This window comes from Solea solea, chromosome 16 (assembly GCF_958295425.1).
Source record: "Solea solea chromosome 16, fSolSol10.1, whole genome shotgun sequence".
Taxonomy (NCBI): domain Eukaryota; kingdom Metazoa; phylum Chordata; class Actinopteri; order Pleuronectiformes; family Soleidae; genus Solea; species Solea solea.
The window spans coordinates 16,001,385-16,018,916 of NC_081149.1; the positions used below are offsets into that span (position 1 = coordinate 16,001,385).

General features: G+C 42.9%; 2 protein-coding genes across 2 annotated transcripts; both read left to right on the forward strand.

Annotated features, from left to right (window-relative positions):
• Positions 1–873: 873 nt before the first annotated feature.
• cbx4 (chromobox homolog 4 (Pc class homolog, Drosophila)) lies at positions 874–8,535 on the forward strand. The gene is made up of 5 exons (XM_058654340.1): positions 874–1,336; positions 1,446–1,489; positions 2,092–2,157; positions 4,045–4,111; positions 5,541–8,535. The coding sequence occupies exons 1-5, from the start codon at positions 1,268–1,270 to the stop codon at positions 6,954–6,956; spliced, it is 1,662 nt and encodes a 553-aa protein (XP_058510323.1). The 5' UTR covers positions 874–1,267; the 3' UTR covers positions 6,957–8,535.
• A 5,649-nt stretch (positions 8,536–14,184) lies between these two features.
• cbx8a (chromobox homolog 8a (Pc class homolog, Drosophila)) lies at positions 14,185–17,241 on the forward strand. Its single transcript, XM_058653767.1, has 5 exons — positions 14,185–14,537; positions 14,659–14,702; positions 15,123–15,188; positions 15,563–15,629; positions 15,976–17,241. Exons 1-5 carry the CDS (start codon positions 14,469–14,471, stop codon positions 16,783–16,785), a joined length of 1,056 nt encoding a protein of 351 aa, XP_058509750.1. The 5' UTR covers positions 14,185–14,468; the 3' UTR covers positions 16,786–17,241.
• Positions 17,242–17,532: the final 291 nt, after the last annotated feature.

The window sequence follows — 17,532 nt, forward strand, 5'->3', positions numbered from 1 at the left end:
AATTATGTGACTTAAAGCACGGCTGACATTTACAGCGCGGAGTACATACTCTCTGGTGTTGCGGTTTATGTTGTTGGATTTAAACTGTCATGGTGCAGATATACAGTAGACATTCTATAGATATACGTGTCACAAAAACGGTGGTGATTGCGCTGTGGAAACAGGCAGATTGAGAGAGTTTACCATTACGAAGTTGCCACAGGTATGCTGAAGGCTGCAGTGCGAAAACTCTGCCGTGTGTCAAATTAATGCCAGTTGAGCCCAAAGGACATGGCACTGGTTTTGACGAGCGCAGAGTGTGTGACCTATATTCGAATGGCGGCGCAGATCGAAGTGTGAGCCTCAGCCTGTACTCATCTACAACTGTGCAGCTTTAAGGGGATCGGAAATTCAAATAAAGGGGAACTTGTTTTCCGTTCGTGTGCCAGACTCAGTTCAAGTCACAAACACACTGTCACATTAAAAAAACTGCTTTGTTTGCTGCGTAAAGGTGAGTTCAGACACAGGTGGGGATTCCAGCTCTTTGAAATGAGGATTTGCTGCATTAAACTGTTGCAAAAAAAAAATCCAGCTCAAATTTGTTGCCAGTTTTTTTTTTTAGTTTAGGATAAGTTTTAGATTATATTATAATAATTTTTCTTGCACCATTTTCAAACACATATTTGCACATACACGATCTGTGCTTGAATGAATTTCAGTCTTTCAAATAAAGAAAAGTCTCTTCTAATGCACAGTTGATAGCACTGGAGAAGGAGAGGGGTGTGTGTGTGTGTGTGTGTGGGGGGGGGGGGGGGATACAATCACCAGCCTTGTTATCGAACCCAACAAAACAACTGCATAAGTGGTCTGTCTTCGTATCGTGACTGTAACGTGGTGATTGATTTTAATTTCCAGATATCCCTCCCGCAGTCCAGCACTCACGGGATAAACCCCAACCTCTGTGCAAGGTCTCCACCTCCCCCTCCCCTCCTGACGTCATGCGCCGAGCTGAAGCTATTGCACGAGAAGAGCTGCTCGCAGCCGCAACACTGTGAGTATCTCTGTGCTCGTTGCCAGGACTGTGGAGTGTGCAAAGGAGTGAGAGAGAGAGGGAGAGAGCGAGAGCGAGCGAGCGAGCGAGCGAGGAGGAGAGGTGGAGGGAATACAGTTTGGATACAACTGGAAAACTACCAAGCGCGCACTGCACACACCAAACGGAAGGCACATCGACGGCGCGTAGCCCACATTTCACCTACTCCCCGTCCGCGGCCGTCGGATTCAGCCGAGAATGGAGCTCCCTGCTGCCGGAGAGCACGTCTTTGCAGTGGAGGGCATCGAAAAGAAGCGCATCCGTAAGGTAACAGAGAGAGAGACAGCGAGCACGTTTGCAGCGTCGCTGCGGACGTTGAAATGTTGCGTTTGACGCGATCCTCACCCAAAAATGTTGTGCTTCTCCACAATGACAGGGCAAGATAGAATACCTGGTCAAGTGGCGAGGCTGGTCTCCCAAGTAAGTGTCTACAGCTTTTTCTGCAACGTCTCACATCATTTACATGCATTGCAAAAATATCAAGTGTTTGGCTTAAAAAAAAAAGGCGCAGTTACTAAATGCGCGCGGGTACAGTGTATGTGTGTGTGTGTCAGCGCGGTCGGTGTGTGTTTCAGTGCATCCGCGGATGCCTTCACTAATTTATGCGAGGGAAGGGGGAGGCACAGCCATGTAATCCCGTTTTAATTATTTCTGCTCTGCCAGCGAATTTACGAGACAGTGGTGCTAAAATGGCCGACTGTATGCTGCTGGTGCTGGAGGGCCGTTTGGAGACACTTTTTGTTTTTAGGGTTTTTTTCCCTGCTGTGCAGTTGGATCATGCGCGCGTGGTTGATTTGCTGACCCGTAGTTGTTATTCACGATCCCGCAAATGCAGTTACCTTTGACCTTGAAGTAAAAAAAAAAAAGCCTCAGATCATTTTTTTTTCCTTTTCAATTCAATTAGACCTGCTTGTCTCGTCTGTCTGCTCTGACTGCACAGCAATGACGGAGATATGTTTACTATGTGTTCATGTGAGTGAGTCAGTGACAGCTCTCTGACAGTTGTTTGCTCTCCTCTGCAGATACAACACATGGGAGCCAGAGGAAAACATCCTTGACCCGCGGCTCCTCGTCGCGTTTCAACACAGGTGAGAGGGATGTGGACTTTGGACGAGGCCGCGCAGCCTCCAGTTCAACCATGACCTAATATGGGCATGGGAGGAAGGGGCGCCACAGTTACTATATCACCAATCCCTGCCGCCCCTTTGCCTATAGGTCTATCTTCTCCATGGGGAGGAAGATATGGATGTGAATGGTGGCGATTCCTTTATCAGGCTAACGGGATATGTAAATGTGCATGGGTGTGTGCCAAAAATAGGCAACTGACAGCAAGTTGTAAGGAATGGGAGTTTGCAGTGACGTAAATTGTTTTCATAAAGTGCACGGCTGATGCAGTGATCAAATCTTTACAGTTGGGTTTCCTAGCAGCCCCTAAGGCTTGAGCAGGACAGGTGCTAATTCAGCAGCTGAGCTGCTTTGACTTGATGTGCAGTACAGGAGCACAGTGGTTTGTTGTTGGGGTTTTTGTACGCAGGCCAAGCTGCAACCTGATGGGATTTCCATCATTACCAGAATATGATCTGCAAACAGACCGGACGCCATGAAACGGCAGCATTTATAACCGAATATTCCACCTTGGGTATGCGACTGACAGCCAACTTTCAGTCTGGGTCAACAGTAGGCTTAATAGAGGCCTCTAAAATGATCACATATAAATGTCAATCCCAAGGGTTGGGGTGTTAATGAATACAAATGATGCTGTCCCATCAGCCTCGTGGCATGTGCACAACATCATCTTGTCTAGGTTGCTGGACCCATGAGGCCTGTGTGATATAGTCTCTCTGTAGGCCACCAGGCCTAAAGACATTATGGCTGGGGAAAGGAATTCGCATTTCTGAAAAGGCTAATTGACACGCACTGCTCTCTAGCGTTTCCAGTGTACCGCTCTCATATTCCCCTGCAGCCTGCCTGCCTGCCTGCCCGCCTGGCTCACTGTGTGTGTGTGTGTGTGTGTGTGTGTGTGTGTTTGTCTGGCTATGTGCTGATGGTCATGGAGTGCTGCCTCTGCGCTGTGTGTGTGGATTCCACTCTGCTCCCAGAGGATGGGGGAGGGGATCCAACAAGGGAGGCTGTAATAGCCAAATCTTCTGTGAATAGGGGTCACCCCCGTTTGGACGGCGCTTGAAATCGCACACATTATAGCATTAAAATGTGGACTGTATACTGTGGCAGTTTCCTGGCTGCTCTGACACTTTGAACATCTGCAGCAAAGGCCCAACAATGGGGTGGGTTTACTCATGCCTAGTTTTCACCCACCGCTGGTTATTTATGTGCCGTTGACGAGTCAAGGTTTATATCAAGGAGCAATATTTCATCGCAAGCCTTCTACTGCTTAACACAGCTATCATAATGTTTTTCCTCACTCCTCCCTCATTAGAAAACTGTGATTAGTCTGATATTTATCACTCTACACCTTCAGAGTGTAGGCCTTGTGTTGCCCAAGACATGGTGGTGTGTGCATTCTTTCAACAGCAGCATACATCCCAGAGGCACAGGCACAGTGTTGTGTTTATTCCATTTCATCCGTACCTCATGACCCTAATTAGACGGTAAATGTAAGAAGAGGAGGTTCTGCTGCGTAGGAGTGGATGTTTTTAAAAGACGAGGGGAGATTCTGCCTGCTGTAGCCGTAATTAAATTTCTTCCGGATAATGAGAATATGGAATGGGCCGATTACCATGGAGAGCTATGCAAATAAGGACCATAATGCTTTGCAGCGGGGTCACATGTGGGCATTCATTAGTCCTCCAAAATCAAAATTCCACTTTTGACCTCGAATAGGTAGAAAAAAAAAAGAATGAATTCTCCAAATGTCGTGTAGCTTTCTCATGTGTTGCAGTTTGATTTTTTTTTTAATGTAGTAAGATGCAAGACTGTCAAAAGCAAGAAAATGTAATTATCTTTTGTTTCCACAGAGAGCGGCAGGAGCAGCTGATGGGATACCGAAAACGGGGGCCAAAACCAAAGCATCTTCTGCTCCAGGTAATTATTATCTTCTGCTACGGTTCGGCACCAACATGATAGTGTCTCTGCTTCTGAAACAGCGTGCTGTTTCAAGTTTCAGTCAGTAAGGATCCAAAAACAAGGGGGTTTCTGTCAGGTGGTTTCAAGCTGCCATCTTTATAGTTGAGGATATTTATAGATTTCTTTGCGAGAGATGGAGAAAAGGGCAAAGGGAGGATGGGGTTGTACAGCTGGATCTCTGTGTGCACTAATAATGAACCAGGTTTGTTGCCTCAGGTTACATAAGCGCTGGGTGGCTGCACCAATTTTTTACCCACATGTTCATTATTTCCGTATGCTAAAAAGCTTCATATGCAAAGCACTGTTTTTAACCGGAGATTGTGAAGTTTCTTTTGTAGTGAGTCAGTATCTGAAACATACAATGTTTTCATTCATCCCCCTGTTTATAAATGTTCCCCAGACAGAAATAGATGAGGCTGAAAGTAGCCACTCTATTCATGCCTTAGACTATCTTAGCTCAGGCCTTTTGCAGAACTGTATCCAGAGCCAAATGTGATTATATATTCTGAGACTTGGAGCTGATTACTATGCAGTGTCACTCCTTAAAGAGGCATACCTCTCTGCCAGAGTCACACGTGGCCAGCAATCATGGATAAAGCGTGACATGTCCGGTGGCACTTCTGTGACCTAAGGTCACAGCCAAAGTGTCTTGAGCGTTCCGCTGCGGTGCCCCCCTGACGGCCCAAGGGGTCAGTCTGTACAGGAGGAGGGGGAGGGGACAAGATGGTGGGGAGGAAGGTCATATGCTGAGTCCTGCTTGGTTGGTTTGTACCAGTTTCTGCTTCACTTCCTCCTCGTCGTACACGCTCCTGTATTTTCCGATTGTGCGGATTTGAATATTTTGTCTGTAGCACATTTTAGCAGCCGCGAAAGCTTCTTCTAAATAAACATTCCGCTCGCCATGAGAGAACTACTCTTTCTGTATTAGGACGGTTATGTAACGTCTGTTGTCTGTGGAAATAATCTGATGCTGAGGCTGTTGCAGTGTCATCGGGATTGTCTCAGCTTGGACTTAAATATGACACATTTATTCCAGAGTGAGGGTATGACGTATGAAATGAAATCAAAGGACGGTTTGGTCCTAATCACGAAACTCTCGATTTCACAATGAAGTGAAAACGTGGATATGTTCTTGTAACTTTTTTATACTTTATCTGCACTTTACTTTATTATATCTCCCTTTTTTACTCTCTTTTAATAACCTCCTTTTAACTTTTGTTTTCTGTTGTGTTGTTTCTATATCTGAAATTATCTCCTCTCTGTAACTATTTGTGCCATCTACGCTGCTATCACGACCAGGAAGAGATCTTGTATCTCAATGGGACCTTCCTAGCTAAATAAAGAAAAGGTGAATCTTAAACATGTTGTCTTTTGTTTCTTCTATCAGGTGCCCTCATTTGCCCGGAGGTCCAGTATCCCCGCTGGTTTTGAGGACACATGTCAGGATGCAGAAGGAGGCTTCAAGTCAGATCCTGTCCCGGTCCCGCGCCCCCAGCCTCAGCAGTACCAGCTGAACAGCAAGAAGCACCATCAGTACCAGCCCAGCAGCCAGGAGGTCCCTGCTGATCAGCTAACCAACGGAAAAAAGAAGTTCATCTACCAGCTAAACAGCAAGAAGCACCACCATTATGAGCCTGACCCAAATATGTACGACACACAGGCCTCGAGGCTCAAAGAGGTGGTCAAAGTTCAGGAGCCGGCTTGTAAACAAGTAAATCCTGGCTGGAACTTACCACTGGCACTGCAACAGAAATGGGTTCGTGACAAAGACACAGGATGTTTGAGTAAAGTCAAAGAGTTGGCAGTGGAGGTGAGGAAACCGGCTGTCAAAGAGGCTGAGAGCGAATGTGCCCTCAAACCCAACCCGAAAGATGCAACTCTGCCGTGCGCTATGAGCAGCAAAATGAAGATAATCAAGAACAAAAACAAGAATGGACGTATTGTGATTGTCATGAGTAAATATATGGACAGTAACAAGGTCCATGGAGCGAAAGGTAAACACGGGGAATCGTCAAGCGAAGAGAAACCTCAGAACACCAAACCGTCAGAAAACAATCCAGCACACAGAACCAAAATGGTGGAGTATTCGGAGAACGGTATCCCCAAAGAGATTTGTAACGGCAGCTCCCCTCCTGCCGCAGAACATCCGACAAAATGTTCCCCGAAGGACAGACATTTCTCCAAACCTTCACCAAGCACAGCAGAGGAATACAACACTGAGGTGGCTCGAGGTCAGGCTGACCTGCCGGATGATTTACCGCTGCAGCTGACTGCAAGCTCACCTCCAATGTCCTGGGCTGTTGACGCCAACATCCTGACGCCGACAGCGGTCGACCAGATTAGGATCCCTTCCTTTCCTAGTGACCGCAAGCGAAAGCTCTCAGATCCTGTTGAGGACAGGAGTGTTTCTAAAACTTACCTGGCCTCCAGAAGCTTCAGTGTGCCCAGCACGGCCGTCACGCCACCTCAGGATAAACCAATGGACCTCCACTGCCGTGGCCGACGCCCTGGCTCTGCATGCACATACGAGGTTATGGACTCCGGCGGCCAAGAGGAGCCGATGGATCTCAGCTGCCCAAAGACTAAGAGCCAGGTGGAGCCAGAAATACAACCGGAGCTGGCGCCGGAGGCGGAGCCTGCCGTCACAGATCCTCCACCTGTGACAGAGGACACGCCGCAATTCACAGAGAAATCTAAGGAAGCGCCTGTCAAAACAATCTCTCCGTTTATGGGAAATATCATCATCACTGACATCACGACAAACAGTCTCACTGTGACGTTCAAGGAATACGTATCTTTTTAAGAAAGTCTCGGACTCCCGGCTGCCGAACGGGATGATCCTGTCAATATGTGCATATGTAAACATGTAACATATGTAACATCAGAATTTTGTATATAAGGAAATTTATAATTTATCATTCAAATTCAATATGTTTCTTATGATGTTTTATACCGTATTCTCCTCTGTGATGTTGTAGCCAAGAAAGTGCCCTCGAGGATTTGAGTGAATACATTCAAGTGGATGTATCCCACTCAAAAAAAAGAAAAAAAAAGTCTGTTTTATTTGTCATATGGAGCTTAATGGGATTCTCTTGCTGTTGTTTCATACTTGTACCGAACTTATAGCCTGAGATGTATGAAGGTTTATATGTATTTTGTATGAATAATATCTTATTTTGGTCCCAATAGAAGGTAGAGAGGAACTTACGATGATCTAAGATCAAACTGAAAGCACTTAATTCCTTTTCCTTTTTTTTGTCAGTGTCAATAATGGAGATTTTCTCTTAAAGTCTTCTTTCAATTCTTTGAAGACACTTTCATTTAGTCTGACTCGGTATTTCATCACAAGCTTTGTTTAAGGTGATTTCTGATGAAAATAAATAGCCATTACATGAAAAAAAAAAATATATATATATATATACCGAGCATAAACAAAGACAAAGTGTGGAGTGCACTCTGCTATGTCAACAGCCTTTAAGGAACGTCCCGGCCTTTTTTTGTTCATCTCTTCTACTTGTTTTGCTGTTGGTATGCAGCAAAGCCATCGGTGGGTCTGCTGTCACAATCAAATTATTACCGTTCTGCACATTTATGGAACAAAGGGTCAACAGCATTAAGAAAATGGTGTCATTTATCAAACTTGTACTTTACCTTTTAAGAAGAGGTATTGATTCTTACCATAACAAGGCTGTGTGATTTATTACCGTAGTGTTGACCTCACATATTGCTGGAGTTCAAATATCTCCTCGTTGTTTTTGGGACTGTCCTAATGATGCACAGATTAACAACGGTCATCTCATTTTGCTATTGAACCTCATCTTGTGATCTGAAGAAACACATACGACTGCTATATGTTTAATGAAATGCTACCAGGGTCATGGATGGAGTATGTTACACGGGATTAAATGTGAGTTGCAAGGCGGAGGGGTTTTGTATTTTGTTACATGCAATTCCAGCGAGTGCAAAGCTGTTTTGTTCATGCTGCTGAAACTTCAAACGTCAAAGCTGTTGGATGTAACCTACATTTTTAGTCTAAATTGCCTTCCATGCACAGCTAATGCAAGACCAGTGAGAATGCTAAAATATTAGAATGATAATTAATGAACTAATTAAAAAAATTAAATGAAGAGTGTGTATTTATTGACATTTAATTTGTCATTCGAAACTATTACAGGATGTTTGCTCCATGTGATTCCACTGAACCGGTTTTTGTTTCTGACTCAGTTTGGTACTTTTTTCTTTTGCCAATTCGCTCTTGCACTTGGTTCCCGGTGAAAAGGATTGTTATACAGTATGTTTTTACCAGGAGCTGACTGACTTATTGCTTACGGCACAGCTTATTTGATGGTATGTTTCAATAAAAGAAAAAAATTGGCTCTCTAGATATAGGCTTGTTTGTTTTTTTTTGCTGCACTGACACTAGGTGGGGCAAACTGGCTGCTTTGTGTGTTGAAATAATGAATTCCTCCTTCTTCTTTTTATAGGCAAACATTTCATAGTTTGTTCTGGCGTTTCAGTAAAAAAGATTTATGTATCATTGTTCTGCAGTTCCTCTCTGCACACGGAGAGGAAGAATAGAACATTAAGTGCTAGAAACTCTAGTTGTGAACCCACGAATAGGAAAACAGATCATGTTGCATAATCACAAACGTTCCTGCACAAAGGGCCCTCTGTATTGCATAACTGCACCGGTCACTTGTATCATCAAAACTTTATCAGGGCATTGTTTTTCTTCTGCGGGTCAACTTTGAGACGCGCTGCATCTTATGTATGTACATATTATGTAAGCGTCAGATTATAAACAGAGGAAAGGCTTTGTGGAGACTTGAGGACTTGACTGTGGGTGTTCACGGCAGCGCGACAGGGTGGGGAATGGTGCCAATTATATGACATTTGTATACAATGCGTCTGCAATATGCTCAGTGACATTTAGCACAATGAGTTAAGTGCCATGGGAATGTGTTTTCTCTCTGCAGGCCTGTGTCACTATGACACTGCAATTCTAGCCCGCATTATTTCCACACACTATGATTTAAATATAGGCATACAGAGCTACACACACATTTGTGCATAAATTTGCTTATATGAATGAGCTGTAATTACTGACCTTTCCTGACATTGCTAAATGTCTTCCAGCTCTAAAGGGGATCATTAAAGGCCTGGAGCACAAGCTGTGCTGAGGAAAGATTTACTCTGTACTCCTGTGAATGACAGAAAGGCCCAGGAATGTGTGTGTGTGTGTGTGTGTGTGTGTGGTGTCTTCCTGAGTTCTAGCATGGGAGCTGCCCATCAGAGATGCTCATGTACCAAGAAAAAAAGCAATCTCCAAGAGGAGGGGAAGGAAGGAAGGGTGGGGGGAGAAAGAAAGAAAGAAAGAAAGTGTTGTTTGGGCCACTGTTTTAATGTGCATTCTAATGATAACTTAACAGTCTGAAGCCGCCAGTGATCAATCTTTTCAGAGTTATTTATAGCAAAAAGGGGCCTCTGTGTTCTCTGACGTTTAAATCAAAGAAAATAAATCATTTTTCACGTCTTCAAGGCCAGTGGTTTGAAACTCTAGAGGCGCCACAACTGTAGCACGGAAGAGCACTCACATCTCACATGTACGCAAAGGAGGATCAGGGATGTGTCTGTCCTGATGCTACAATCTCCCCCCCAAAAATATAAATATATATCAACTTGATGATTGAATCATTCTCAGCCCTTTTTTTTTTTTTAAATGTAACCTTATCTCGACTTTCCTTGTCTGGAATTCCGTCATGGAAGTGCTCACATAACACGCTGTGGAAAATCTGATAATTAAATTTAACTCAGTATGATGGGAATTTGTTTTTACGGAAAAAGACTATTTTCAGTGGACATTTGAAAGAAAGAAAGAAAGGAAGAAAGGAAGGAAGAACCAGGGCCATAGGAGACGCGCAGACGTGTCCAAAACTGGCAGCAGACGTGACGCAGCGCATTTTTGTACCTTGCGAAACTCACTTGATATGAGTTGATACGGCTGGAATTTTGAAAAGCCCATGAACACATAGTTGGCATGTCTGCCTGTGAGCACACGAGGGCCATCTCTCTCACTCTCTGCAGGCCTTTCATGGCTCTGAACCAACCATGTGAGTCAGTCATGCATCAGGAGGAAACTGAAACAAGGTTGAGCAGCGGAACATATTTATAGACCAAGTGTGATGTATCACATTCCCCTTTTATCATCGTGCCCACCAGCAGCAGCAACAGCAGAGTGTCTGCTTCTGTCAGAGCAGCAACGTGGGATTAAATGAGCACTGGTGTCATTTCTCTGATTGCGTGACTCGGCGGATTGAGGCCTGGTGTCGACGCGCCTTTGAAAATTAAATGATGAATTGAATTAAATGAATTAAATGAACATTTGAAAAGTAAAAGCCCCTGCAATCTCTCCAAACAACAGCTTCTTTAATATCAGAGTTTATATGTATATTTAGTATAGAAAGAAAACCTCAACATGACTCTATATTGTGTTGCAGTGACGTGTGTCAGACTTCTCTTTATTCAAAGCCTCAGGTCAGAGCTTCAAAGTTTCTCGCCTGCATGCGGTTTTGTTTTGGTGCCTGAGCCACCTTCAGCAGAAAATGTCGCCCCGGTAAGTAGGACAGTGCATGAGCAGCGCGCTGCAGTTGCCCAGAAACCAGAGCGCCAATAATGCGCTCACAGAGCCAGCTCTGTTTATTCATGTGCGTCTGTCGCCATTGCGGCTCACTGCAGACTCACTTTTCATCCACTCGCAGCCAAATATGGAGAACCACAGCAGCAGCAGCGGCGGCAGCAGCAGCAGCAGTGTGTGCACACACGGACTGTATGCAGGGTGCAAACACACCGTCGCCACCTCACACTCTCACAACACAACCCGTGCAGGCTATAGCCATTACAGCACCCGACAGGAAATGTCGGTCTTCAAGCTATGGCTATCAAAATGGTGGTTCATATTTCCACAGCAGCTACAACGTATCTTTTGTCCGCGGCGCGCCCGCCTTTGTCTGCTCCGCAGTGGGGATAAAACCAGCACACTGACAATTTCTCATGTATTATATATATGTGTGTGTGTATAAAAATAGATGATTCAAGATTTTGAACACGATCGAGGATAAAGAGGGACGAGCAGCCAGCAAATGACTGACTCTCCTTCTCCTTCTCCTCCTGCTGCTGCTGCTGCGATCTCAGTCTGCTCACCTGCATCATATGATCCCACAGTGAAGTCACCTTACGCATAATTATATTTATTACGTTCGCGCATTTACATTTGCTTTCATTGCAAAAGTAATTTTGGCTCAAAACGTAATTTGTGCGTAAAAGTAATGCAACGTAAGGGCCGAATACAGACACATGACGTGTAAATAAATCCGCAAAATCATGAAAAGAAAGATAGAAAGAGTTCATGCTTCTGCGTAAATAAATAAATAAATAAATACCAGAAGCTTTCAACGCATTTTATTTGCAAACCAAACGCTCCTTAAATGGCCTGATCCACAGTCTTTCCATGAGTCTCTGCTTTAACGTAAAGGTTCTGTTAGTGGAGAATTAAGAGGAGCTGTGAATAAACTCTCACAGGATTGTTCAGGTTCATCTGTTCTCATTCTAACACAGACACACTGGAATTTCAAAGGGGTCCGAAAACATGTAAATGGCCGCTGCTGTGTCATGTGCTTCATCGTATTCAGATTTTTTTGTCGGAAATAATTTATTTGTCAAGGTGGAACATATTTGACCGTCAGTTCGGCGCAGAGCAAGGAGACAATGATGGTTCTGAATCTATGATTATTGCACTTTATTTTAATTCATAATTAATTTTTTTGTGAATGTGGAAAAAAATGGTCCTCAGGCCCATGGAAGTCTTTAACAATGTAATCTATTTGTGCGATAGTGTTTAATATATTATAGAAAAGCCTGACTACTGCCCCAATAATATTATTAACATTATTATTATAATTGTTATTGATATACACCATCTACATCATTATTTATTTTATTTATTTACTAACTGCCAAAATAAAGACATTCACATGCAATTTAAAGCTTTATACTTCAAACTACTACTTTTTTTTTTTAATTAAACAACCACGGAAGCTAAGAGTATTTCTACTATCACTACTACTAAATAATAATGATGATGATAATAAAAAAATAATAATAATGATGATGATGATGATTAAATATAATTACATTTATTAACGTATTATACACGTTTAAAAGTGGTCATACCGCCGACAATGAGGTAGAGAAGAACATTGTTATTGTTTTTTTGTTTTTTAACTAACAGGATTGATCATGATTATATTCATAAAATAATCCAAGGACACAAATATTTAATTAGAAAAGATTAAATCAAATGACAAATATCCCCTGTACTTATTAGTATTAGTATTTATATTAATATATATACATATATATACACACACACATATATATATATATATATAACATATATATATATTTATATTAATACACGCAGCTCTCTAACGTGTTTACAGTCAACCACTATACTTACTTTTAAAGCAGAGGTCTCAAACTCACAACCCGTGGGCCACATGTGGCCCCTTAATCGATGTTATGTGGCCCGTCACTTAATATCATTAATGTCATTATGAAAACATGGCGCGTGAAATTCATCCCTTTCCAGTAAACACAGTGCGCGTGGCCGAGGTGCAGCTTGTTAGCGATATTTTTTAGTTTATTATTACTATATTTATCACATTATTAAACGTATTACATTCAACTGTGTATATATATTATATATAGTATATAATTAGTCTTTTATGTCAGTTATTTACTTCTATTTTATTTCTGTAGATTAATTTTGCTTCCTAAATAATGGTTGTTTTTTTATCGCAAACTACACACTATTAAAACACTATTAAAACAAACACTTTTACTTTTAAATTTCTATTTAATATCATCATCATTTTAGTTGTTACAATAATGTTTTAACTTCATGTTTCCCACCTCTGACTGAACAGTTTTTTTCCTTTTTTTATTGGCCCCCAGGTAACAGGACACCTGGTCTAAAGTTTCTAAATTTAAATGTAGTCTTTTAGAGGTTCCACATCCGTCATCTGTCATTCCAGAGCTTTGTTTCACATAATGTACAACCACTATAATAAATATAAATACACAACATGTAAAAAACAAAAAATACAAGTTCTCATGCGTTTCAGTGAAATAATTAAAATACTCACGTCCTTTGACGACAGAACAATTATTGTTTAATAAGCCTCCTCCCGTAAATCTAATTGTGTGCTTACAAAACAACATGTGTACTGATACAATTCTAAATGAAATTAACAGACGCAGGAGTTCATATGTATATATATATATACATACATATATATATATATATATATGTATAAACACACACATATATAAATATATATATAAACACACACATATATAAATATATATATATATATACATATACAATTTTATTTTGTGTGGACATGACAGTAAAGCTGATATGGTCTCATGGACAGACGCTGTTTACAAATTAGGCACAACGTTGCCCCTCATCATGCGCTCATTTGTTTTATAGTGAACATTATGAACATTATGGCCGTGAAAGAGATGAAACTGTATTTAATAAACAAACAGTAAACAGTCAAATAAGTCATCTTAAGCCTTGGTGCCTTGGTTTTTAAAAAAAATATTTTAAAGTCGCTTCTTTTCGTGCTTCCATTGTTTATTGCGCGTATTAATTCTACTTGTTTTATATATGTAGTGTTTGTGCAACTGAGGTTGTTTTTAAATGTGCTGTAGGAATATATTTGAACAGAAAGAGGTAATTGAAGCCTCCGCAGATAAGAAATGTTGACAGCATTTATGGCCTAATTTGATAAACGTACAGTTTGGATCGGGCTTGTATGGAATGGCTCTTGTTTGAGGGTTACATTTTCCACTAAACTGCTCATTCCACTCTTTCATGGTCTGTTGGTGAAATGGCACTATTATTTGTGGACACTGTGGACCCCATCGGGGACCCCAGGGCTCCGTGGATCCGCTCCGGGAGAACTGTGACTTGGCTCGCTCCACTGTGCCACAGATTCCTGTAGAGCAGCCAGAGCAGCGGGACTCCTCCCCTTCACTCACAAACCCGGAGCACGTAGCAACAACTGAGCCAATGCGCTCCGCCGCGATCCGTCCTACCGACTGCGGTGCCTGGCAACAGAAAAAGACGTGATGACGTCCTCCTCAGATTGCGTATTATGGGATGTGCGAAATTAAACAACCCGGAGAGGACACGAGGGAAGCCAAAAATAATAAAAGAGACAGAAATAAACGAGGTGCATGGTGAACCATGGAGCTCTCTGCTGTGGGTGAGAGCGTCTTTGCAGCCGAGTCCATCATTAAACGGAGAATCAGACGGGTATTCGCTGTTTTTCCCCCTTACAGGCAGTGTCTCCTCATCTGTTACGCAACCATTTGTTTGTGCAGCGCCGACAGACAATAATCTAATAACCTGCGTGTGTTACTGCTCTTCTTTGCAGGGTCGCTGGGAATATCTCGTGAAATGGAAGGGCTGGTCTAAGAAGTGAGTATTATAGCCGAGGCTGCGAAGCGAAGGACAGCGCTCCATCCTGGCCGCCAGCACAAACTGCACCTCACTCGGTCGTCGTTTACTCAGCTCGTGGATGTTTTTATTCGCTTCGTGTGCGCTCGCGGACAGCGGCGCGGACTGCTGTGGGTGTGGACGGCGTGTGTGCACCGGACAGCGGTGGGGAATGTCTCATCTCCAGCCCGCTGAGGTGTCTCCAAGCCCCCACTGTAGCTTTAGCAATGGCCGGGTTCACCATGCGTCACTGTCCGCTACGTAGCTCTGCAAATGCAGAGCGTGTGTGCGCAGCGAAAATGCTTTGATAAAAAGTGATAAACAGTGCGTGTGTGCGCGTTGACGCGTGATCCGCGCACCGTGCGCTGACCAACACTTCTCCTCTCTGCTGTTGTGACACAGGTACAGCACTTGGGAGCCAGAGGAAAACATTCTGGATGTGCGACTCTTCACTGCCTTCGAGGAGAGGTGAGGGTTTGACAGCACAGCAGTAGGCCTCTCTCTCTCTCTTTCTCTCTCCCTCCCTCTCTCTCGTCCTCCAAAAAAGTACACGTACTTGAGTTTAAACACCTAAATCTTACTTTTCGTAACGGAAGTCTTGAACGGAGATGATTCATTTCGAGCTCAAACATGTGGCAAATGAGATGCATCACAGGTTTTTATTTTTTTTCATTTTATATTAACTCACGATTATTGTCTTTTTGTTGTTTTTTTTTTTAAAAAAAAGGCCCAGAAAACTGACTCACCCTTGTGATCGAGTTAATTCCATATAAAGAAAAATAACGTTCACATTTATACCATAAAGAAGACATGAATGAATCAATGTTCTGTTTTTCCGTCAGAGAGCGAGAAAGGGAGCAGTTCGGACCGAAAAAGAGGGGACCCAAACCCGAGACATTTCTCTTAAAGGTTAGTGAATCATCTGTTTGCTTTCATTATATCTCATGGCACAAATATACACGATAATCTGCACTGTTTTATGTATTGTGAAAATATTTGATTCCGATTCAGATTCAACTAATAAGTAGTGAAAGGTCAAAGAGAAATGATTTTTATTTACCCAACAATTTTCCCGAGGTGATAAGTGACCATAAAATCCTCTTCACTGCCATATATAAATTAATAAATAACTTAAGGACAAGGCCTTCTCTGACCAAACTGCTGCTTTCCCCAGACCTTACATTTTCCTCAAGAGACTTCAGATTTTCATCTCTGGGAAACCAACTTTCTTAAACCTTATTTACCCTGTCCTCAGGCCAAAGCCAAAGAAAAGACATATGATTTTAGAAGAGAGGCTCCCAGAGGGATCCAGGTTTCCTATCCCGTCCCGGAGCCTGTCATAACACCAAGGGCCCGGGAAGGTTTACGCGCCGTGGTTCCCACAATCTTCCCACCGAGCGCGGTCAACAGAGGGGAAAGCGTCCACGTCCGACCACCAGAGCTCGAGAGGAGGCCCAGAGAGACTCCAGCAGCCGCTGTGACTCTCCAGGAGCTGGATCGCTTCCCCAAAAAGAGAGGGCGCAAACCCAAGCTGCATTTCCATTATGACGAAGATGATAGAAGCAGCTCAGCAACAGAGCCGCTGGAGGAGCCAGTGTCCCCGTCCAAAATGACCAGACACCTGCAGCACCACGGGGAGCCGCCACATGACCGCAGCCTCATCCAGCTCACCAAGAGGTTTCAGGTGGAAACGACGATCACACCCAAATCCAGCAGCGAGCGCCGAAATGCGGGACCCGCAGGTTTATCTTACACCTGCGCGATCGCTCCAGGCGCGCGTAAAGGTCACCAGAGAGGACACAGCAGGACTTACTGTTTGAGCACGACGTCTGTCCCTCAGCTCGGGAAGACGAAGCATCAGCTGAAGACGTGCTCGCCATCCGCTGCCATGTCCACTCACACCGAGTCCGTGTGCGATTCACGCGCACGAGCAGCCTCGTGCGCGTGGTCCCCGCGTTTCACCAACCTGGACACTGTGACCGTGACAGACGTCACCACGAACCTGTTGACAGTCACGATCAGAGAGAGCAGCACAGACGAGGGCTTTTTCAGAGATAAAAGCTGAGCGTGTGCGCTCAGCACAGGCTGATATCTGCCCACATTAGAAGTTACTAACCAACACATCTACTGTAGGACTCTTATTTTTTGTTTCTTTGTAACTTTCAAACGTGTTCGCGCAGATTTTTAACACGCTGCCTGAACGAATAATAAATATAGGAAAAGTGGCATCTTTGCTGTCGTGTTACTGAAAATGTCCTCAAACACTAAGTTTTTTTTTTCCTGTGCAAAAAAAAAGACTTTGTTCTACATTGTTCTACAAAAAAAGAAAGTATATTCATTTAAAGATTAATTTGACTCGAAGGGTCCGTAGTTTTTGATTTAGAGGGTAGAATACTTTTTCATGTCATTTCAAATAATCGAAATAATTTGATTACGTGGAAATTTAACGTCACTATTATCATATCATTTTCTTTTTTCAAGTCTTGTTGTTTAGTCTTAATTAAACATGCTTAATGTAGCTTACGGGATATATATACATATATGTATATGTATATATATCTATACATATCTATGTATATACATATATATATATACATATATATATATATATATATATATAAGTACCACGTGTGTGTGTAAAGGCTTCACTGTTGTATTATGTTAAAAACACGTCTGATAATTGTGTCACTTTTGTACCAATTATGTTGTCAAAGCCTGTTTCTTAGGAAAAATAACAGCGTATACGCGGGAGACGCAGCATAAAATGTGCTTCATGTTGGACTTAATTAAAAATAGATATTTTCCTGCTGAG